The sequence below is a fragment of the Podarcis bocagei genome (genome assembly GCF_964188305.1).
Source record: "Podarcis bocagei genome assembly, chromosome: 4".
NCBI lineage: Eukaryota > Metazoa > Chordata > Lepidosauria > Squamata > Lacertidae > Podarcis > Podarcis bocagei.
Window position 1 is genome coordinate 47,540,308 of NC_138128.1, and position 23,950 is coordinate 47,564,257.

Sequence of the window (23,950 nt, forward strand, 5' to 3'; positions counted from 1 at the left end):
GTATTATTTTCGGCACCAGCTTAAAACATTTTTGTTTAGGCAAGCCAATCCAGACACACAGAAGTGTGAAAAGTTGGTTTACTGCTGATTTTAATGGTTTTTAAAAACATATTAAATTATTTGTTTTTAACTGTTTTTATTCGGAATTTTAATATTTAATGTAAACTGCTTAAAGATTTTGTTACAACCAAGCAGCATATAATTTTTGATAAATTAATTTAAAAATACATTTTTTATTTTGCCATGCCATAATTCTGTTCTAACCTCCTGTTATGGAAATGCACTTTTTTAAAAAACTGCCCCAGTGGTTTTATATCCCCCTCCCTCTTGTGCAGCTTTCTGAATGTTTTTATCTCATTGCTTATTTGTTTTGTTTGATTTGTGAATTGCCCAATTTATGAAACATTTCAAAGTGATTAAAGACATCAGCAATCAAAACATATATAAAATGTCACACATAAAACAGTAATTCAAATCCAATACAGATACAGATTAGAATAAAAATATCCACTTAAAAGTGATGTTCTTTAAGGTCTTCGATAGTTGCTAAAGAGACAACAGAGTCAGAGAATATATGATACTGAATGGGGTGCATTCCAAGGGGTAGGAGCCACCACACTAAAAGCCCAATTCCTACACTGTACAGACAGAATCTCCTGACAATATTGCGTCTACATGAATTATTTCTTTTGTGTTTTTAATCTGGGAGCTGCCTTGGGGAGCTAGCAGGCATAGTAAGAAAATGTTCCAAAACAAACAAATGCCTGACAACCCCAATTGCCCCAGAGTAATGTTTTCCTGCGGGAAACATAAGACTGCAGAGTCAAGTATGAAGCTTCCATCAGTCAACAACATCCCTTCACAGGAAAGGAGTCTGATGCCTCTCCTAGCAGGAGGATTTCATTACAAGCTTCTTGTTGCTCGATTTTCAATTAAGGTTTATCGCCAAGCATTTGTTTCAACAAAAGAAAGGCTTTGACTGTAAAAACTACAGGGTGTTTTCTAATTAAAGTAGCAGGTTAATTCAATGTTGTTTGGTGATGTCTGACGTTCAGCCAAGTAATATCCCCACCCTGAGTGGCCTGTTCCTTTTCAAAGCTTTACACTGCAGAATTTTGTCTTCTGCAGCTAGAAAAGAAATCTTAAACAGTTGGGAAAGGAGAGAACATACTGATACTGAGGGGACTGGAAATGAAATATGAACTTTGAAATGTATTCTCACTGAGATAATTTCATCAGCTCATAAACCCAGCACTCATGGTCTGAAGTTGTTTAGAGTGAATGGGTAGACAGATTCAAAGCCTGTTTTTTTTTTTTTTTTAAAGCAGCTAAATAAAACTCTGATGATGAAGGGAGGATGGGACAGTGGTTGATATGGCACACATTGTGGCACGTGTGTCTAAATTTGATCAAGAGATCACGCACCCATAAGGTCTAGAAACTTTTCATGGCTATGTTATCAGCCCGATGAGAGATTGGATACAAGTTTTGCCAAAATAAGCACCAAGGGTCAATTCTTGAAAGTATCTTCCAGAAGTGAGAAAGAATGAAACAGTTACACAGGTAGAAAGGGCAGCACTCTGTGAAGTTCCAAAAGAGCAGGCAGGTATTTCAACAGAGCTTGTGCATGAGACTTTACTAGCTGCTTGTCTCTATAGTCTGCCTAAATTTATGTGTTGAACCAACTGAGTATTTGAATACAGGATCCTGTCCCTCCTTCACACAAAGGCAGCATACTAACCAGTTGAAAATGCATTATTTCCTTGTTTACACTTTAGAAGTTTTTTTGGGAGAAAGTTTAGAGGGAGTGAACATATTGTAGCTTTTTATGTGACAGGTACCACATGGTGGCTTGACTGTTTACATAGCCCCGTATATCCTGGATCATATGTACAGTAGCTATTCTTGCTGCATAAGTGCAGTAACTGCTTTTCCAAAAGGCAAGATGGCTAAGGGCAAGAATTTATTTTTACAAGGCCACTTCCAGACTGTCACTGTTTTGTGGGCAGGATTCAATCACATACTGGCAAATTCAGGTTACACATTTAAAGTGGAATTGGTGCTCTTGTGCAACAAACCGCACACTAAAATAAAAACGGACTTTTTGTGGAAAAGAAAGTAACAAGAAAATGTGCTAGGAAAGGTGGGCTAATGTAATACAACCTTTTACAATTTCCCCACAAACAAAGTAGAATTAAGGTTCAATAAACAGTAGACATCTCCTATCACGGCAGGGCTGGAGAGAATCTGGAAAACATGATGGCAGCCTTTCGCCAGCAAGTATCACAACTTTATCATCAGTATTTGCTTACACGGAAAATTGGCACATGTGCACCTCTAGTGGTGCAATGGGTCAGTGCATCTGGCTGTTAACCAGAAGATTGGTGGTTCAAGCCCACCCTGCACTAGATGACCCTTGGGTCCCCTTCCAACTCTACAATTCTATGATTCTGCCATATAACCTCCCTGCAAACTTTGTGCAAATCAGTCAGAGCAAGAGCTCAATAAACAGATTGGCCCAAGTCTTATCCCACTCCCTCTAAATTTGCCTTCATGGTCTGTACTTGGAGAAAAGGCTTATTCTTACTCTGCACCTGAAGACAAAGGGCAATCTTTTAATGGGTTTCAAGCCTCCTCCACCTCAAACCACACCATTTATTCTGGAGCACAGTTCAATAAGCCAACCTACAAGGCAGCTGCCATAAAGCATCTAGCAACTAATAAAACAAGAGAAAGATGGTCTCGATCATGTGCACCAGTAATTAACAATGAGCTGGAGTTCCCAGCGTCATCAAAACTCTTCCTCTGTGAGTTCAGCTGGGAACAGTTTTGTGCAGACAGATGAAAATACTCTCTGCAAAGGAAATCATGGCAATATTTATATACCTCTCTGCTGCACAAATCATGTCGGAGTTGAAAGGCTGTTTTTATTTTTTTGGCCTGGCTCCCTAAAACTCTCATGCACGCATAATTTTTCCTCGTACCTAAACAATTAGAGTGGTATTATTTGCTAAGACCCAGAAGTGCACAAGCAAGCAGAAAAGAAAGGCAGACCTGAGGGAGCTAAACCTTTGCCTTTCAGTTTTAATTTATTGACATTGTTATTTCAGCCCCTGGTATACATTTTCAAATACCTTTGAAACACGCCTAAAAGCAGCTGAACTCTCTGGACAGATTCTACCAGTGTGGGATTTATGCACAAGGTAAGTGAGCCACGGATTAGGGCTTCAGATCATGAGAGGCCTCTATATACCATCCCCCCATGAAGATATTGTGTTGTCTCCAGTGCTAGTGCTATTGAGAGTAGACCCAGTGAAGTTAATGGGCATGACTATTAGGCTCATTAATTTCAGTGGGTCTAATCTAACTTACTTGGAATACAACCCCAAATTCCAAGTTTTACATAATCATGAAATAAAACCTTTTAAATTTAATGTCATGTGCAGTACACACATGGTTTTCCTGGGGGAAACAGCAGGGCAAAAAGAGAAAAAGTAAAGTGTTTGGAGATGGACCAGGAAAGTGTGGACGTGTGCCTAAAAAGTGTGGGGCAAAAGTGATGGGCAGATGAGTCCTCAATTTGTGTAAATTCAGTAAACAACTGAAGCATTAGCATTTCTTCAAAGATCCTGCCTAAAAAACCTGGTCTGGACACATGTGAATGAGCCTACTCATTCCCTCAGAGGCCTTTTAAAGACAAGGTGTCCAAATTTATCAAAAGGTTTGTTACCTGGAAGAAATGGGATGATTCTCTTCTTGGGATCTTTCTGGCCTCCTTCGATAGGGAATTTATCCAGAAGCTGCATCTGCAAAAGAAATATTTAGTGTGAACAAAAGTCCATCACCTCCTTTACCCACTCCCACCTCAACAACAACATGGCCTATTTTCCTGGCTGTAACAGATCTTGAAAGCTGCAGGAGCAGCTGTGATAAAGGGCAGGATTTTTTATTTTTTTACAAATACAGTTCAGTGAACTTGGTTGAAGAGCGGCAAGGTTCCTGAGAAGGCAGGGAGAATTACATCAGAGTTGGGACAGGACCAAAGCCTGGAGTTCCAGCAATTCCCAAATTAACTATTTTGTACTTTCATAATAAATGAACACACAGTTTGACCCTCATCCATGTTCTGGGTAGCAATCCTGCAGGGTCCACCTATCCTCTAAGACAGACCACCCACCTGACGAGAACTGCTGCCTCAGAACCGCCAGAGAGGTTATTTCAATGAAGCATCCAATGTGGTTGTTGGCAGACCTCATCTATCTCCCACACATTGCTGTGCTTCTCCATGCATCTTGATGGACAGGCATACATAGAGCAGAGGAGTTTCCTGGGGATCTGGAAATACTCTCTTATTGTGATCCCTGGGACTTTGCTGGAACAAAATGAGTTCTTACAAAGTGGAAGGTTGTATCAACCTTTCTGGAAAGACCCTCCCTTCCCTGCTGACCACACATTTTCTGCACATTTAACTCAGTGTGCGGTCATTGCAAATGGCATCCATTACATTCATAATATATAGAAAATTTGGCAAAGTGATTTAATAATAAGGCAGATAAATATTTAATCTGTAAAAATATTAAATTTGAGATTTTTTAATGCCTGCTTTCAGATTCAACTATCACAGTATAATGGAGACAGAAGTTTGTTTGGTTTTTTAAAAAGTTGGGTTGCTGCCAGGTTCTTCGGCAGGAATACTCCCATGTTCGTGTGTGTGCATTCACATATGGGACCATGTTCCTCCAGCACTGTAGGAACAGAGGACAGGTTCCTGAAGGATGTGTAGATATGATGGGGCCACCTGATTGGCAGAGATCTTGAAGCTGGAAAGGCTGCATGGTACTATGAATAATGAATGATGTGCAACGATGCAGAATCCTATAAATCTGGGTTCTAGGTTTGCCATTTGAAGAGCAAAACAGAGAACACATTTTCTGACTTCGCTATAACAACTCTCATTTTATATACCCATGAAAAAGAGGACGTGTCCTAGAGAAAGAGGACATATGGCAACCCTATTTTTAGCCTTTATTGCATACATAGACCTGGACCATTTTTACTCAACATTCAGAAGCTGGCACACTGAGGTTGTTGTTGTTGTTTAGTTGTTTAGTTGTTTAGTCGTGTCCGACTCTTTGTGACTCCATGGACCAGAGCACGCCAGGCACTCCTGTCTTCCACTGCCTCCCGCAGTTTGGTCAAACTCATGTTAGTAGCTTCGAGAACACTGTCCAACCATCTTGTCCTCTCTCGTCCCCTTCTCCTTGTGCCCTCCATCTTTCCCAACATCAGGGTCTTTTCCAGGGAGTCTTCTCTTCTCATGAGGTGGACAAAGTATTGGAGCCTCAGCTTCAGGATCTGTCCTTCCAGTGAGAACTCAGGGCTGATTTCCTTCAGAATGGATAGGTTTGATCTTCTTGCAGTCCATGGGACTCTCAAGAGTCTCCTCCAGCACCATAATTCAAAAGCATCAATTCTTTGGCAATCAGCCTTCTTTATGGTCCAGCTCTCACTTCCATACATCACTACTGGGAAACCATAGCTTTAACTATACGGACCTTTGTCGGCAAGGAGATGTCTCTGCTTTTAAAGATGCTGTCTAGGTTTGTCATTGCTTTTCTCCCAAGAAACAGGAGTCTTTTAATTTTGTGACTGCTGTCACCATCTGCAGTGATCAACTCAGCACAACACAAAGGGGGCAGCATACAGTGCTAATACATCCCTTCAAGCACCTTCACTAATGTGGATAGGAATCATTGAGATGGAATTCAACTGAAAGTGCTCACAGTGAACAAATGTGCATAAAGCACACACAGGAAAATCAGATCTTTGCAACCGACATGTACCTTAATACTCTGGTGTGTACGCAGTCTATGTTGAAAATGGCAAATACTACATTTTCAACTCCAGGAACTCCATAGCAAAGGGATAGCATTTCAGAACAAGGAAGGATGGAAGGTGTGCCCACCATCAAGCTTAACATAAGCCAGACTCCAAATCAGGCACAATAGCATTACATCGGTTCACATGTAAAAGAATTGCCCTGTGATTACAATGGCTTCTAAAAAAAATCACTACAAACCAGCACTTCAAAACATCAGGATAACACCTAGGGAGGGATGTAAATATAAATGTTTGGGAGAACCATTTCTTCCAACTGGATTCCCAAAACAAATGGGTGGGTGGCTGTCAACACAAAAGTGGGGTTAAAAGGAAGTATGGAAACACCCTAAGCCATCTCCATCAGTTGAGAACCCTATATTTTGCTGCTCCTAATAGATATGTTGGAAGAATACCCACTAAGATTTTGAGAGCAAACTTTCCTTCAAAGAAAGATGCTTAATGTTCTCTTTCAGGAGTCTAACTATCATGGAACACTGGACACTATCTGCTAGCATCTGGCTGGAAGGAAAAAGACCTACCTGCATGGAGAGTTAAGGAAGAGGAAAGAACCATCAGGCTTCCTCATTTGCAAGTCACCCTGATGAAGAAACAGATTGTGGCTTTAATGCTTCTTAGACAAATTGTTTCTCTGCCAATTGAAGGTGACTTTTTTGAGGAGGGTGGGAGTTAAAGGATGTTTTGTTTTCCTGTAGACAGAGTTCAGGCTGTCTGGGGTCAGTCAGGGGTAAGATTACTTTTGTTCAAAGGAGAATGAAGGTATAGTTCAACTCCAGAGTTTGCTGTCATGACATTTTTATCCAGGAAGAGAAGTGTCTCATTTTTCTCTTAAGAGTGACTGACTCAGTGAGCCTACAGCTGAGACAGGCACATTCCTAGGGTTATTCTTGGAGGTAATCTTGTTTGGCTGATGTGGGCCTTTCCTAACCACATCAAGATGGTTATGTGGTATATAACTAAGTACTGTTTATCCACAGGGCTGATATCAGTGGAACAGATGCAGCAAGTTGCAGCTGCAGAATTCCAAGATCTTCCATCACCAGATAATAGAGATACAAGTAAAACAGGTTGGCCATAAATGTCAACAGTCCACAGTGACCTGACTGCAGGATGTAAACCAGTCTTCCCCAACCTGACTAAGGGTGATTGGGGTTTGAAGTCAAAAGCATCTGAAAGGCAACAGGTTAGGGAAGGCTGAGCTAACCTTTAAAGTGAATGTGTGAGTGGCGGGTGGTGAGCTTCACTAACAAGAGATATCACATGTGCTGTAGTAACTGTGTGGGAGAAGGGAGTCACCAGAAGGATAACCAGTGCTGTTACCTAAATATCCAATCAAATACATGGAGCCTAAACACCCTTGCTTAGTTAAAGGATGCAGAAAGCTTGCAAGTCCACAACAGGTATCAGCTTAGGCTGCTGCCTTATTCTCTTATTTAGTCAAAAGGCTTTTTCAACCTAATTATTTTTTACCTTAAACTTTAGCGAAAGGAAATGGAAGATGGTAGCAACATCAAACTTTGTATTGAGCAACCCTGTAAGAATGGATGAACTTTCTGCTGAATATTGGGGGGGGGCAGTCTGTTCTTCCTTTTTAAGTAACAAACTGGATCTCATAAAAAAAGGAAACAACTGCAAATAGCTGTTATGGTCCATTTGCTGGGGGTTGGGGGAATTATAATTAGCAGCAATAGTATCAGTACTTTTAATGCAGAGGTGGGATGTCTCTGACCTTCCAGATGCTGTTGGACTCCAACTCCCATCAGCCGCAGCCAGCATACCCAGAGGTCAGAGATGATGGGAACCGCAGTTGTAACAAAGCCTGGAAGGTCATAGGCTCCCCATCCCTTATTTAATAGGATCAACTGATAGTTATAAAGTAGTGATCTACCATTCAAGAACCATTCACGAAATAACAGAATAATTGTGCTGTCTAAGCGAAAAAGAGTACAGAAGAGGTAATTTAGCACTCCTATGTTTCCATATGCATATGAAGACAATGATAACCTACTGAATCAGGTGGGCCCATCTTGTCCAGCATCCTGTTCTCAGAGTGGCCACCCAGATGCCTGGGGGAAACCTGCAAGCAGGACCTGAGTGCAAGAGCACTCTTCCCTCCTGCAGTTTCCAGCAACTGGTATTTAGAAGCATATCGCCTCAGCCGAGACAGCTATTGCAGAGGAAATGTAATTATCTGCCGAATCTGCTCATTAGTCATAGAAAGAGCCTGTTTTAAAGAGGCCAAGAGCTTTCCCTCTGTGCACTAAACTCTTAATTTAGCCTGACAAAGATGACTGCAAAAGCTTGTACAGGTTAATTCATTAAAAGTGTTGTATTCAGTGCTGCACAAGTGCAATGTTCTCCTTGTGCAATGGGACTTCTTCCTCTTCTCTGCCATTGCAACCTCAAAATCTCCTCTGGAGGGTCCCCTCGACCCTCAGGAGCAGATTCTGAGAGTCTTGGGGGGGTGCATAGGAGAGGAAAAGAGGAGAAAGTTCTGCTGTGCAAGCAGAACAGCAGCATTTTATCCAACCCATAGTCTTTAAAGACTTCAATCTTCCAAATTATGTAAGTAAAATAAATTTTGCAAAACATGAACTACACCCAACTTTAGATTAAGTGCTGCAAACCAGATAGTTGCAATCTGATGTTCCAGTTTAAACTACTCCTCAAAGCATCTTAGGAACAAATTGTTTTATGGAATAAGATGTCATCTGAGTGAGTGATCAGACTTTTGTTTTTTTACCATGCTATTTGCACAGTGTGTGTGTGTGTTTAATCATGTAGCCATGGTTGCCTATTAAATTAGGATATGCAAACACTTCACTACCACCCAGAGCATAAAAAAATGCAGACATGTTCAAGTAAGCCGCAACTTTCCAATTAAAAATGATTGACCTGTTCTCACATGAAACCAAAGGTATGAAATTCTGTGCTGGAACTCTCCCAATACACTGATGGAACTCTCTCAATACACTGATGGAACTGATGGAGCTATTCCACTATTGAAAATACACGAGAGAAGTGGCCAAAATGGGGTGGACATTTGAGTGGGACATCTTTTTCAATCCACAGCTACACCATCATCAACAGTGCAACTTTGCATAGGCTCCAGAGTATTCAAATCAATGGGAGGGGGGAATTAAAAATGCATCACCATCTTCCACCCTCCCATGACAGCCCCACAAGTTCATAGCACACCACTACCGGCAACCATTTTAGGCATGTCCAACTAATGGGCAACCACCAACACACAGGTCCTTGTGGACCTGGAAAATAGAGGAATGGGGGCAGAACGGACTTATGCACACTCTGCCAACACACACGGGAGCCAGGAACAGAACCCACTGCAAAATGGTTGCTGCCTGTATATAAACTCCACACAGGTAGACCAGGAAGGAAGGAAGGAAGGAAGGAAGGTGATAGTGCTTGTCTTCCGCCATCCCCCTTTCCCATATTGCAAAGAGAAGCCAATGTTCTTGATCCTTTTGGGGGGGGTCCATCACTATAACACGCAGCGCTTTCAATTTAACACAGCGCTACAGACAGCATTGCTTCCACTTGCCGCATCATAAAACGAACGTTGATGATGCACTGCCAAAGGAAACAGCTACTACCCTGCGATTGACCATGAACGTCAGGCGATCTGCCTGTCAATCACATTCGACCTTTTGGACATGCCGGATGTAGAAGAACATAATGCCAACATAAGTAATTACATGATGTAACGTAGCCGCAGCTGACAGCGAGGGCAGATTGTAGTGGAAGGAAAACAGTGCTGCATGTGATGATCATGGATCAGAACATAAATCAATGGCTTCTTACATCTCTCCAGAAAAGTGCCTTTTCCGAACTGAATTGCTGAACAGTATTTCCATACAGACACAATTCAATAGCAGGGACCAGTGTCCTGGATTTTGAAACACTGGTAGGTTTGTGCAATGCACACTGTAATATGTGTCAAACAAAGCAGACTTTTGTTTGATCTGTTCCCCACTAAGAGCACAATGGCCATCAAAAACAGAAAACAATAGCTTCGAACACAACGGCGCATGAGCTTGACATTGTCAACTGAAACAGGATTCAGTATCATAGGGGATTATACTAGCTGGGCAAAGTATAACTAAAAAGAACTTGCCAAAGTAAACAATCACCAATTTTGTTGACAAGGTGGAACAAGATTGGTCAGTCACTCTTCCCCACCCCGCCTCACATTTTTTAAACCTAATAAAAACCTAAAGCTGCTTTGCCCATATCCCCCTCAATCTTCCAAACACACAAAACTCCCCCCAAAGGGAATTAAGTAGGAGTCCAGATAAGGACTTTATCTTTCTTGTGGAGAGATGGGCAGCAGCAAGCTGAACAGATCTCCTGCCTTGTGGGAGTTTCACAAGCACTGCAGCCAACAGGGTGAAAGTTTCACAGAACAGACCTTTTAAGCCTTGGGGGCCAGTTTTTATCTTTGCAGTTTTATGTTCGGACTTGGTCTGCTTCTTAAAACTAGTTTAGCGGATTAGGGAGAAGTATTGAAACTTCTTTAAGTTCCAGTTCAGTACGTATAGCCCTGATGTAAACATACAAATTATTCTCCTAACTGCATGCCTATACACATAGAAAACACCACTTTTTGGTAAAACACGCACACATAAGTTTTCTAATGCAGGCGAGACCTTAGCCCTATAGATGTGTTGCTCACTGTGGAGCATAAGTGTGCCGTGTGTAGAACAAGGAGTAAGGCTATGCTTTAAGCAGTGTCCCAAATGCCACATTTCCCCACCTGCCCCCAGTAACAATCTACTGTGCATGGTTGGTGAGAATTCTGCCTTGTGTGAGTATCATTTTTCTCAGCTGAAGGGCACCGTTTGTCAGTGTTGACTGCGTACATACACACCCCTCCAAAGCTGTGTATTTGTCAAATGGTCAGGCTGGAGTTAGTTTCAAATGCCTGCTCAGCAACAAAGTTCACTTGGTGATCCTGGATTAGTCACCAGCTCTCAACCTAACCTGCCACACAAGGTGGCTGTGAGGACAAACTGTGAGGCGATTAGGATTTTGCTTGCACAGTTGGCTTTGTATGGCTGTGCCAGGGTTAAAGTTGCCTTGCTGCAGCTGTTTTACCGCTGCGCTGAATTGTGAATGCTTTTTAAAATGTACTAAATTGGGATTGGGTGTTTTTGTTTCTTTTCTCCTTTTACTGAACATTGCTTTCATGAGGCAGCCAACAATTGTATCATATAAATAAATGGGAGAGAAGAGAAAACAGGTATGCTGCCTTTAGCTTCTTAAGGGAAGCAGCATATGAACAAAAATAATGTGTGAAGCAAAGTGGCATTCTCCCACCTTCTCACGCTCAGAGGACCTTAGTTCTGTTTCATTTGGATTTCCCCCCTCAAAGATACATATATTTTACTGTTAATTTTTCAACAGATAAACACAAAATATCCATTTACAACACAGGTGCTGCATTTTCCATTTACAGAACAGGCTAAAGCTTTTATAGATCTGCTAGAAACAAGTCTCTCTCTTTTTTGCATATGTTTACAATATCCCCCAAAATATATATGATTCAGCATTTTCCTGTTTTTCATTACACATAATAAAGGGGATTTAAGCACACACACACACACACACACACACACACACACACACACCAAAAAAATCTAGCACTCTGCAGAAGCATGTCTACCTGAGCTTACTCCCAAGCAAGGGTGCGTATTGATGCAATCTTACACTTTACACCCAAAGCAAAGGTGGGTCCTGGAAATAAGGAGGAAATTGGAAACAGGACGCCAGCTGCCTTCCACCCAAACAAAGCAAGTTGTTAGGAAAGCATGACAGTGGCTGGGTGTGTCACTACAGAAAAAAAGATACTTCATGGGTTGGGCTGAGAGCTCAGCTGCTGCAGAGCTATCTTGTTTTATTAGAGGGGAGTGGGAAGATTTGGCTTAGGGAACAAGATAAACAAACACAAGGTCCACAAACCTAAAACCAACCAACCTATTTTCAGCCAGTTTCAGGGGACAGCCTTGCAATCAACCCTCAGGGTCCTAAGAAGGTCTGAAGAACACAGTCATGTGCAACTGGTGTTACACAAGCAGCTAAGAAGTCATTTTCCTGAAGCTTACACTCATTTTTAAGCCACACAATTAACTTTAGTGTTCAATTACTAATTAATTAATTCAACAGGTTGCCTTGCTGAAGTCAATTCTATTTGATTTATATTATTTTTGTTATAAATATTGAGTCAGTGAGGTGTAATGGTTACGAGTGTTGGGACTAGGACTTGGGAGACGAGGGTTCGAATCCCTGCTCAACCATGAAGCTCAGTGGGTGAACTTGGGCTAGCCCAAGTCTCTCCACCTAACCTACCTTGCAGGGTCGTTGTGAGGATAAAATGGAGCTGCGGAGAACCATGTACACCATCTGGCCCTTGTGAGGGCTGCCCCCCCCCCAAGTATTTTACTGCCTTAAAACATCTCTATTAAATATAGCCACCAGGCATTTGAAAGAGATCTCCTCCTCCCTGGTTTCAGAGGCACGTGGCTGAACTGGCACCGGCCATGGCCCACCTGTGCTTGCAACTCTTTCACTGATGTGGGTTGCTGGGGGAGTGAAAGTCATGTGTGCGCTGTTGAAAGCATTGCATGTTGCTACTGCCAAACTCAGCGAGGAGTGATAAGGATGGTTAAAGGAAGGCAGCCAGGAGAGTGGAGAGGGCAGTGGACAAGAAGAGATCAGAAATAAAAGACTCAGAAATGTAAATAGGGAAAACCAATGGGACAGGAGTGCAATGAGACCTGTGTATGGGGAGGTAACAAAGACATGATGGCCGTCAGAGTGGTTTCAACTCTACACCGCTACTTGTGAGGGTGAGGTTAGGCGACAATGCCAAGGGCCATTTCTGGTGAAAGAAAATAACACTTTATTAACAAGGCACAAACATGAACCCTGGACTCGTATTCACTATAGCTGTGAGCAGTGCTCTTTTGCTGGGGGGACACATACCCCTAAACATTTTGTGAATCTAAGTTTGGCCTCATTGAGGGGCAGTATTTCAATATGAGTAGGAAAATGTGAGTGCCCCTAAACATTTTTTTAGAAAAAAAGCACTGGCTGTGAGTGTAGCTTCATGGAAGGAAGAGGGCGAGGGGGACCCCCCCCCCACCCAGACTCAAAGCAAATCTCCTTTCTGACAGGTGCTGAAATACAGCACCATTTATTTCTACACTTAGAGCTTTCTGCAAAGTTGAGTGGCAAGCTGAAGATAGCAGGCCAAGAGAGAGAGTCTTTGAAATTTCACCCTGGCTTGGAGCCTTGGGGATTAGCACTGGAGTATGAAAACAGAACATGAAAGAGAAGAAGAAGAAGAAGAAGAAGAAGAAGAAGAAGAGGAGGAGGAGGAGGAGGAGGAGGAGGAGGAGGAGGAGGAGGAGGAGGAGGAGGAAAGAAAGTGTGTGCACTGGGGTATGGGAAGAGGTGGTTCTCTCTACCTTTTCATGTGGAATTATTGATTTCCCAGAGGCACTCCTGACTCTCAGGCAAGAAGAATCCACATCTCCCTGTGGGATTGCTTATTAAACACACACACACAAATCAATAACATGACAGACAAGCCAGGTAACAGAAGATGAGAGTGATATTGCCATGCCATTCCATGTGGAGGCAAAATATTAGGCTGGGCAGATTTGGTTTCTGTGTGACTTGAGGCAAGGTTCTTATACTATCTCTTAGAGAGCCTCTTTAAACTGGAAAAATAGCTTGATCCCTCTCATGAGTGACCAAGGGCAAGTACACACATTACAGCCACCAGACTGAGACTACTTCAAATCATTCCACACAGCAGCTGTTTTCACAGGATAACCCATTTGTGGGTAGTGGCTTGCTGCTACACTGATTGGAGAACCATACAAATACGTAGTCGGAAAGCTTTGCAGTGGTATCGAAACTCACTCAAGTCACTGCAAACACACCTGGCAATGTGGTCATACCCAGTTTAAGCAGGCTTCATATATTTGTGTCTATGTGCAGATTATCCCAGGGACAACATTCTCTGGGTGAGGTCAGACAAGATATGTTAAGTTCAAATGTTCTGTTCTCATGCACAGCTTCACATTCAGCCTCAGTTTAGTATTACCTGTAGGCTGGAGCAGTGTCTAAACTGGCAAATTATTGTTAACACTTCAAAACTTGACTTCCAGCTGCAGTTGGAGAGCAAGCTCTAACCATAGTTTGCAGATTTAGATATCACAGCAAACTATGGTTAGCACTAAACTGCAAACCGATCAGGAAGTCATGTGCAAAATGTACAGATGGATCCAGTTACAGGTAGGTAGCCGTGTTGGTCTGCCATAGTCAAAATAAAAAAAATTCCTTCCAGTAGCACCTTAAAGACCAACTAAGTTAGTTCTTGGTATGAGCTTTCGTGTGCATGCACACTGTGTATCTGAAGAAGTGTGCATGCACACGAAAGCTCATACCAAGAACTAACTTAGTTGGTCTTTAAGGTGCTACTGGAAGGAATTTTTTTATATGTACAGATGGAGGTAGCTGAGGAGACAATGGCTCATTTCCAATCCACCAAATCATGCTCTAGTAGTTCAACTGAACTAAGGTAAGCAATGCTTCTTTCAGTATATGGCCTGTTTTGTACTTTGCCTATCCTAGACTGGAAGAAACATAGGAAGCTGCCTTATACTGAATCAGACTCCTTATTCCGTTTAGCTCAGTACTGTCTACACTGACTGGCAGCAACTCTCCAGGGTTTCAGACAGGGAAGCAGCTCCCTCTAAGTCTAAGACTATTATTGACACGTACTTGGGAAACAAAAAAACTTATACAAGTAGAAGGTCCCTGTATTGGACACTAGAACTACTGATCAACAAAACACAAACTACACAGCAAGTTGTGTTTTGCTGATCAACAGGGAAATGGGTTAGCTGCAATTTTGCAGGAAGAGGCTAAGCTTGTCACTTCTCTGTTGATATTTGGCAGCATACCAGGATCAATGGAACATAGGAAGCTGCCTTATACTAGGTCTGCCTATTTATCAAGTTATTTTTATTTTCTTCATAAAATTTATACACCACTGGATTGTTAAAAACAACAACAACAACCCTCAAAGCGGTTCACAAAAAGATAAAACAAAAACTAGTTCAACATTGTCTCCACCGGGTGGCAGTGACCCTTCAGAGTCCAGGACAAAGGTCAGCAGCTTCACTAGAAATACTGGGGAGTGAGCTTGGCACCTTCTGTATGCAAAGCATATATTATGTCCCCCTCTAATAATGGATAATCAAATGATGTTTTGCACCCCTACTGCCACTTAATTTTTAAAAGTCTTTGTTAGTTCAACGTCACTGGTCCATCAACAAATATTTTAAAACCTGCATCACAATTTCATTAACATAATCCATAAGAGGAAATGTGTGAGCATCACCCGCTCCACATAGTGGAGCCCATGTAGAAAAGCTGCCCTGAAAAGTTCACCTAGTAGATGGAGCATAAATGTTGCAAATGAATAAATAATGTGACCACATCACCAGGCTATAATGACAGCACTCCCATGTTGCCCTCAAAGCATGACAAAACTAGAGTGAAATCCCTTAAACATGAGGCAATCAGAAGAATTGTGAAAATTGGACTTGTATACTGAAAGGGCTATTTGCATCAGGTTACATCCATGTGGAATTTCATTAGAGCAGAAGGAAATAACAGTGTGAAGTTGACTAATTTAGTAATGTGAAGTGTGCTGGAAAGAAGCTTATAGAAACTAATATTGTATGAAGCAACAAAGTGTAAATGAAGAATGTGTAGCTGCATCTATCAAACAATATGCAACAGATGGAAACTCCGGATAGGAATCACGTATTCAGTATATTTGAAGCCCAGGTGCCTCTCCCATCCAAGCCATCATTTGTGCTAATTAAAGAAAAGAGCAGCTGCTCTCCTCTGAAAAGTAAAACCAGCTCTGCCATCCGGGATCAAATGGAATGATTAACACACCCAGTGTGCCTTCCTAGAGCATTCTGGCTTTCCAGGGATCTAACTCCAACAGAAAAGGAAGCTCAGATGTGAAGTGGTGGGTGCTGGAAAATTTTTGATTAAAATCTTTGATAGGCGAGGAGAATTCAAGAAAACATATCAAAGAAATTTTCCCTAGCGGGAAGCATGAATATAAGATTTATAAAGAGGAAAACCTTGGCTCACCTTAATTTTTGGCCCAAAAATGTTAGTGATTTTGTTCATAGAAAAAGTAACTAGCTTCTTATCAGGAGAACTGGCTGTATCAGATTGTGCTGCCATGGCACTGGGCCCAGGTTACTAGTGCTGCTACCACACCCACACCATACATTTAAAGCGTTCTTATACCACTTTAGCAGTCATAGCTTCCCCAAAAGAATCCCAGGATCCATAGTTTGTTAAGGGTGCTAATAACTGTAGCTCTGCAAGGGGGTCTTCTAACAACTCTCAGGACCCTTAATAAACGACAGCTCGCAGGATTCGGGGAGGGGGAGGGGGGACCACAACTGTTAAAGTAGTAGTAGTGGTAATATCTATACTGCTTTATATTTTAAGGGGGAAAAAATCTCAAATCAGTTTACCATCTACATTAAAATATCAAATAAAACAATCCAGAATAAAGCAGTACAGGGAGTGCTTCTCTTGAAGGCAACATGGAAGTGCTGGTGTGGGTGTCACCCCTTGCCAACCAATGCTACAATGCAAATGGGTAGGGACCAGGTGGCACTGTGGTCTAAACCACTGAGTGTCTTGGGCTTGCTGATCAGAAGGTGGGCAGTTTGAATCCGCATGACAGGGTGAGCTCCCGTTGCTCGGTCCCTGCTCCTACCAACCTAGCAGCTCGAAAGCACACCAGTGCAAGTAGATAAACAGGTACTGCTGCAGCAGGAAGGTAAACAGGGTTTCCGTGCACTCTGGCTTCTGTCACAGTGTTGCATTGCACCAGAAACTGTTTAGCCTTGCTGGCCGCATGGCCCGGAAAGTTAGCTGTGGACAAACACCAGCTCCCTCGGCCTGAAACGAGACAAGCACCACACCCCATACTTGCCTTTGACTGGACTTAACTGTCCAGGGGTCCTTTACCTTACAATGCAAATAAACATAGGATATGAAATGGTTGGTGTTTGGTAATTCACTGAATTGCATCAAGAGTTTCAGCACTATCAGTTGTGGAGTGACTCAACATAGGTTTTTAACACATCGTATATGTGTTAATTGGCCTACCAATGCCCCAATGTCTGTGTCATCAGCAGCTGTTCTGTGAATAACAACCACTGTTAAGTAAGTAATTTCACTGCTTGTACTTTTCTGCATTTTATGTCCCTTGGACCTCACTTTTCATCATTAGCAACTCATGCATGTTGTCCTGAACTCTTCAAGAGCAGATGTGGTGAACCTTGTGCCCTCCAGAAGTTGCTGAACTCCAACTCCCACCCCAGCCAGCCTGGGCAATAACAAGGGATGATGGGAGTTACCCATCCAGCACCATTGCCATCATCCTCCCGTTCCTGCTTTAGTGGAAGAATGGAATCAACTGAAACAGCTAAAATGTAACAAGCTGAAACCTTTAGCACAATTTAGCAGTGCTCACCTGCTAAATTTCTGCATGTCGGACAGTGGTACATTTACAGCCTCCTGCCAGAAATAAAAAGTTGACAGTGCTAATTTGTCCAGAGCAGTATAAAAACAACAGGGTGTGTGTGAGGGAAACACCTTTCTCTGTAAGGCCCAGCTGCGATCTCTCCTACTGGACTGCTATCTCACAGAAAGAAAGGCTCCGCCCTAATTAAAAGTGCTTTTGTACCTGGTCTATCATTTAGCCCTATGAGAACAGGGAAAACTCAATGATCTAGTAATTAAACTGCCATAGGAACAAAGTAATTGCAGGCTATCCCTTTCTGAAAATTCAAACAGGATAGCATGTTGTCTAAAGAGCTGCAACAACTTCAGAACACAACACAGGCACAGAAATTGCAACAGATAAGCCTTGGAATGTTATAACTTGCAGGAAAGGGCAGTCGAAAGTGATACTACTACACCATTCCACCCAGCCCTGCTGGTGTTTTTAGAGATTCCAAACACAACTTTCTTGTCATGCTCCTTTCAAAGCATATGATGCCTTTATTTCTAGAAGGAACACTAACAGATGATCATCATCATCATCACCACCAGCACCTTCTAAAGCAGGAGGATCCAATTCAAGTCATGCACACTAATACCAATAGGAGGAAATCTTTTTTGGCACAAGGTCTGCATTCCTTCACAAGCAACCTCCTGGAGGGAGGATGTCAGCAGCAGGCAGGACCAGAAACAGAAGCCAGTTGAGCAACAGGTATGACTCTTACCTTTGTGCAGCAGGCTCCATTCCAGCTATGCAAAGGTCAGAGGTTTACACACAGAGATGGGGAGGCTGTGGCCTAGGGGGAGGGGCCAGGCAGAGAAGCATGACAAGCCTCTGGTTCTCTACCCTTTCACTGGACAGGATGAGACCGCATGCACTAGCCTGGCACATGTATAATTAGCTGCCCATGCCATGGTGTGGTTTTGCCTCTAATGTGCTGATTGCCAGGAAGCAGCAAGCACTGGAGATGCAGGCAGAAGCTTCACCTCAATCTGTTCTACATTTAGGTCAGAAGGCCCTCCTGCCCCACTCCGGGTGCACCACCAACTCCCAGTTCCTGTACCATTTGGAAGGCCCATTCCACAGGTTAACCGTCTTCTAAGTGATACACTTTTGGCTAGAAAACAAGTGTTTCCCATAAATCTTCCTGGTATGTTGTGTTTGTCTCATTTGGCAACTGAGATTAGTAACTGAGCATGTTCCCACAAGTCTCCTGTTCAAACTTAGTTCCTTGAGTTGCTGGTTCTCCTGCTGGGGCTGTTTCTGCATCCATCCTCCATCTCTGTCCTCTTCTCAGGTTAGGCCTGTGTCATCCTGCCTCACGGCCCTTGGCTGCTTTTAATCATTAGCTCAGTGTTTGCATTGCTCACACTTGCCCAGAACAGGGAGAGGCTTCCAACTGTGTCACCATCACAGTCATACTGTTGACATGTGGAGCCAAATGCTGAAATATGATGGTGCTGTATAATTATTTTATAATCATCTTGACTATAAAACAATGGACAGAGTGTTGGATTTTGACTGGTGAGACCGATGTGGCTTTCTATCTAACCTTAGCCTACCCTCCTTTACAGGTTTGCTATAAGGACAAATCAGGCTATGTACACTGTCCTTAACTCCTTGAAGGAAGGCTAGGATATGATAAATATATGCTACAAATCACCATCTTAGTATGTCAAACTTGCAGCAGATCAAAATGTTAGGCTTTCTAAACTAAGTTGCCCTTTGGTCCCACAATGTATGTTAAAGAAAATTTTCACTTATTATTATGTTTCTCCTTTGATCCACAAACAACTTGCTTTCCTGCAAGACACCTGCATCAGTATCTCTGCTGAGCATGCTAATTGCACTAAGATCCAAATGAGACACTCCCTTCCTGCCCAACAAACTATAAATTTAGGCACTTGACAAATAATTGTTTACCTGGACTTTTTGTTTACCTGGATCTCCCCCCCGCCCCATGTATCCTCTCTTCTTGCTTACCTGATCAGCCTTACACTTTGTGTTGTTTTTTAATCAGAGCTGAGACAAGGGAGAGTGAATTTCAAAGAGCTTGACTTCAAAGAAACTTGCCACTGATTAGAGCGGAAAAAGATACCAAGTGCAGAATGCTCATGCTGCATCTTTACAAATAGGCTATGTCATTCAAGACTCCGGGGGGGGGCACTCCCCCATCTGTCCCCCTTCTTATATTTTCTCATCTGTGCCTCACAATCACTACAGTATTCAATTATGCTAAGGAAATTGAGTTTGAATGATCTGTTGACCTAAAATTCACACATTCAAGGGGGGCTGAGCATGTGGTTTGTAGTTTTATTAGCCACTTGACCCCAGAACTAGTGTTGTTGCTGCTGTTGTTACACCATGTCTTTATGAAATTTTATATACCGTTTGATAATTAGAAAACCTCCAAGCTGCTTACAAAAATACAAAGTGAAAACATTACAATTTTCAATAAAAAAAGTTTGAAATGGGTATTTTTAAATATTCAAAAGATGGGTTAAAATCAACAGTAGCTAAAAAGAAATAAAACACATGTAAGTTCTACATGTGTGTATATCCTTACCTAGTTCAATTTCAGAGAGTAGTGGTGGTGATTTCTGTTCAGCCCTATGACAATTTTGTTTTGGGGACCTACAAGGTCCTATGCTTTTTAATACTGATATTGTTATGAATTTGTGGGGTGGAGGCAGATTCCTCTAAAAGTCCTGGGTACCAGATTCCCTCCCAAAAAATTTTAGAGCTAGTAAATGCAGGAGATCACTAAATGCTTGAAATCTTCACCCAGGTGTGAGAGCTTAGCAATCTAAAAATGCAGGTTGAATCAGTTTCTTAGCCAGGAATCACCTGGAGAAAAGAACTATCATGTACTACCAAAGGAAGGTAACAGGTGATTGACACAAATGTGATGTGATCCTCTAAGGAGGGGATGGTGAGCAAAGGTCAGGTTTAGGATTTCAGTGTTCAAATGATGTAAGCTGTGAGGGGAAGGTTGCCAGGATATCAGGGGGCATGATGTCACTACAGGAAAAAAGGGTGTCCTTTTAAAATAAAGATCTGGAGTAAGCAGGGAGAACTCCATGTACACTGGCTGTGAAAGGCAGCACACAGAGACCATTGAGCATGGCCGGCTTCTGCTCTGGACCCAAGTTTGCTGAAGCTATGAGGGAGCAACAAAGTGCATTTTTTAGGGGTTTGCACGCCCTCCACCTAAACTCAGGTGCAAATACGTGTAAATACAGTGGTGCCTCGCAAGACAAAATTAATTCGTTCCGCAAGTTTTTTCTTCTTGCGAGTTTTTCGTCTTGCGATGCACGGTTTCCCATAGGAATGCATTGAAAATCAATTAATGCGTTCCTATGGAAACCGCCTTCAGACCAGGTCCGGGGACAGTCTGTCCCCCGACCTCTTCTGAAGGCTGGGGGGGGGGACAAGGGCTTTTCTTCCCACCCCCAGCATTTTAAAAAACCCCGGGACAGCGGAGGACTTCTCCGCTGTCCGGGGCGATCTTAAAATGCTGGCGGGCGGCATTTTAAAATCGCCCGGGACAGCGGAGGACTTCTCCGCTGTCCGGGGCGATGTAAAAGCCCCTGGGAAGGCAGGCAGGAGGGACAAAGACTGCTTCACAGGAGAGGCGCTGCGCAGAGAGGGAGAAGGCGCAGCGCCCTTCAGCGAAGCTGGAGAAGGAACAGAAGGAGTCCCTTCTGTTCCTCCTCCGGCTTCGCTTGATATGCGCGTTGCTCAAGGGGCGCTGCGCCTTCTCTCTCTGTGTGTGCAGCGCCTCTTCTTCACAGGAGAGGCGCTGTGCAGAGAGGGAGAGGGCGCAGCGCCCCTTCAGCGAAGCTGGAGAAGGAACAGAAGGAGACCTTTCTGTTCCTCCTCGGGCCTCGCAGGAGAGGCGCTGCGCAGAGAGGGAGAAGGCGCAGCGCCCTTCAGCGAAGCTGGAGAAGGAACAGAAGGAGTCCCTTCTGTTCCTCCTCCGGCTTCGCATGACAGGCGCGTTGCTCAAGGGGCGCTGCGCCTTCTCTCTCTCTCTCTCTCTCTGCGCAGCGCCTCTGCTTCGCAGGAGAGGCGCTGCGCAGAGAGGGAGAAGGCGCAGCGCCCTTCAGCGAAGCTAGAGAAGGAACAGAAGGAGTCCCTTCTGTTCCTCCTCTGGCTTCGCATGACAGGCGCGTTGCTCAAGGGGCGCTGCGCCTTCTCTCTCTCTCTCTCTCTCTCTCTCTCTCTCTCTGCGCAGCGCCACTGCTTCTCAGGAGAGGCGCTGTGCAGAGAGGGAGAAGGCGCAGCGCCCTTCAGCGAAGCTGGAGAAGGAACAGAAGGAGTCCCTTCTGTTCCTCCTCCAGCTTCGCTTGATATGCGCGTTGCTCAAGGGGCGCTGCGCCTTCTCTCTGTGTGTGTGCAGCGCCTCTTCTTCACAGGAGAGGCGCTGTGCAGAGAGGGAGAGGGCGCAGCGCCCCTTCAGCGAAGCTGGAGAAGGAACAGAAGGAGACCTTTCTGTTCCTCCTCGGGCTTCGCTGGACAGGCGCGTCACTGCGAAGCGGGAGGAGGAACAGGAGGAGTCCCTTCTGTTCCTCCTCCGGCTTCGCATGACAGGCGCGTCGTTCAAGGGGCGCTGCGCCTTCTCTCTCTCTGCGCAGCGCCTCTGCTTCACAGGAGAGGCGCTGTGCAGAGAGGGAGAGGGTGCAGCGCCCCTTCAGCGGAGCTTGAGAAGGAACAGAAGGAGACCTTTTCTGTTCCTCCCCGGGCTTCGCTGGACAGGCGCGTTGCTGCGAAGCGGAAGGAGGAACAGGAGGAGACCCTTCTGTTCCTCCTCCGGTTTCGCATGACAGGCGCGTTGCTCAAGGGGCGCTGCGCCTTCTCTCTCTCTCTCTCTGCGCAGCGCCTCTGCTTCACAGGAGAGGCGCTGCGCAGAGAGGGAGAAGGCGCAGCGCCCTTCAGCGAAGCTGGAGAAGGAACAGAAGGAGACCCTTCTGTTCCTCCTTCAGCTTCCAGGACAGGCGCGTCGCTGCGATGCGGGAGGAGGAACAGAAGAAGTCCTGGACCTCTTCTGAGCAAAGACTTTCGCCCCCCGCCCGCCTGCCTTCAAAAGCCGTCCGGGACAGCGGAGAAACACGCTGCCTTTCTCCGCTCTCCCGGGAAGGCAGGCAGGGGGCAGCAAAGACTTTCGCCCCCCGCCTGCCTTCAGAAGAGGTCCTGGACCTCTTCTGAAGGCGGGCGGGGGGCAAAAGTCTTTGCTCCCCCCGCCTGCCTTCAAAAGCCGTCTGCGATAGCGGGAAGCGCTTCCCTGCTATCCCAGACTGCTTTTAAAATGCTGGCGGTGGGGAGCAAAGCCTTTCGGCCCCCGCCAGCCTTCCTGGACCTCTTCTGAAGGCCGGAGGGGGGGAAAGGCTTTGCTCCCCACCACCAGCATTTAAAAGAGGTCCCCGGAGATTTCCCTATGGGCTTTCTTCTTGCAAAGCAAGCCCATAGGGAAATTCGTCTTGCGAAGCGCCTCCAAAACAGAAAACCCTTTCGTCTTGCGGGTTTTCCGTCTTGCGAGGCATTCGTCTTGCGAGGTACCACTGTAAACCCTATTTATTAAAGACATTACAGTCTACACCGTGCCTCATTTCAAAGGAACACAAACCTGGTTAACTCAGTTGGTTAGAGCATGGTGCTGAAAATGCCAAGGTTGCAGGTTCGATTCCCCTCTGGGATAGCTGTATATTCCTGCGTTGCAGGGGGTTGGACTGGACGATCCTCAGGGTCCCTTCCAACTCTACAATTGTATGATTCTAAGCGTCAAGATCCTTGGAATCTTGCTACCGCTGAGCAGAGATTGGGGTGACGGGTAATAATATGAAGCTGCTGAGTTAGGTCATCAGGATACTAATGAAACTCAGCTGTATCACTCTGTATCATCTGAATCAGGTGAGGCTATGCAGATACTGGACTAATGCCCGTGGTGAGAAGGGGTTGAATGAGAACAAACAAAAATGAACCTGAATCCTGACAAGCCAGAGGTCCTGGATGTAGGTGGATCTCAGAAGTGGAAATGGCTAGAGAGCTTGTTCTGACAAGGTATACCCTTGGAAACATCTTTGTCACTGGAAGCTCAAGAGGTGGATGCAATTGTGCCGTGTTGCACATTTCTTCATAAGGTTAATTTTGTTATACTGACATATATTGGTGGCAGATAGACCTAACCCTCTTTTTATGCACTTCAAGGACAGCATCACAATATATCCAAACTCCCTAAGGCAGCAATCCTACACCCACTTTCCTGAGAAGCCCCATCAAACTCAATGGGGCTTACTTCTGAGCAGATACATATAGGATTGTGCTGTAAAATCCCACATTTGACATGGAGCAACTTCCTGGGGAGAAAACATGGCATTCACTTCGGACTTGGCAGCAAAGGAATAAACAGCCAGA

General features: G+C 44.1%; 1 protein-coding gene across 7 annotated transcripts in view; it reads right to left on the minus strand.

Annotated features, from left to right (window-relative positions):
- Window positions 1–23,950, minus strand: part of SH3PXD2A (SH3 and PX domains 2A) — a 271,525-nt gene that overhangs the window by 186,769 nt on the left and 60,806 nt on the right. For all 7 annotated transcript variants that reach the window (XM_081192090.1, XM_081192089.1, XM_081192094.1 and 4 more), the window contains one exon: window positions 3,731–3,806. In XM_081192090.1, the coding sequence (XP_081048216.1) occupies window positions 3,731–3,806 (76 nt within the window). The remainder of the gene's footprint in view (window positions 1–3,730; window positions 3,807–23,950) is intronic.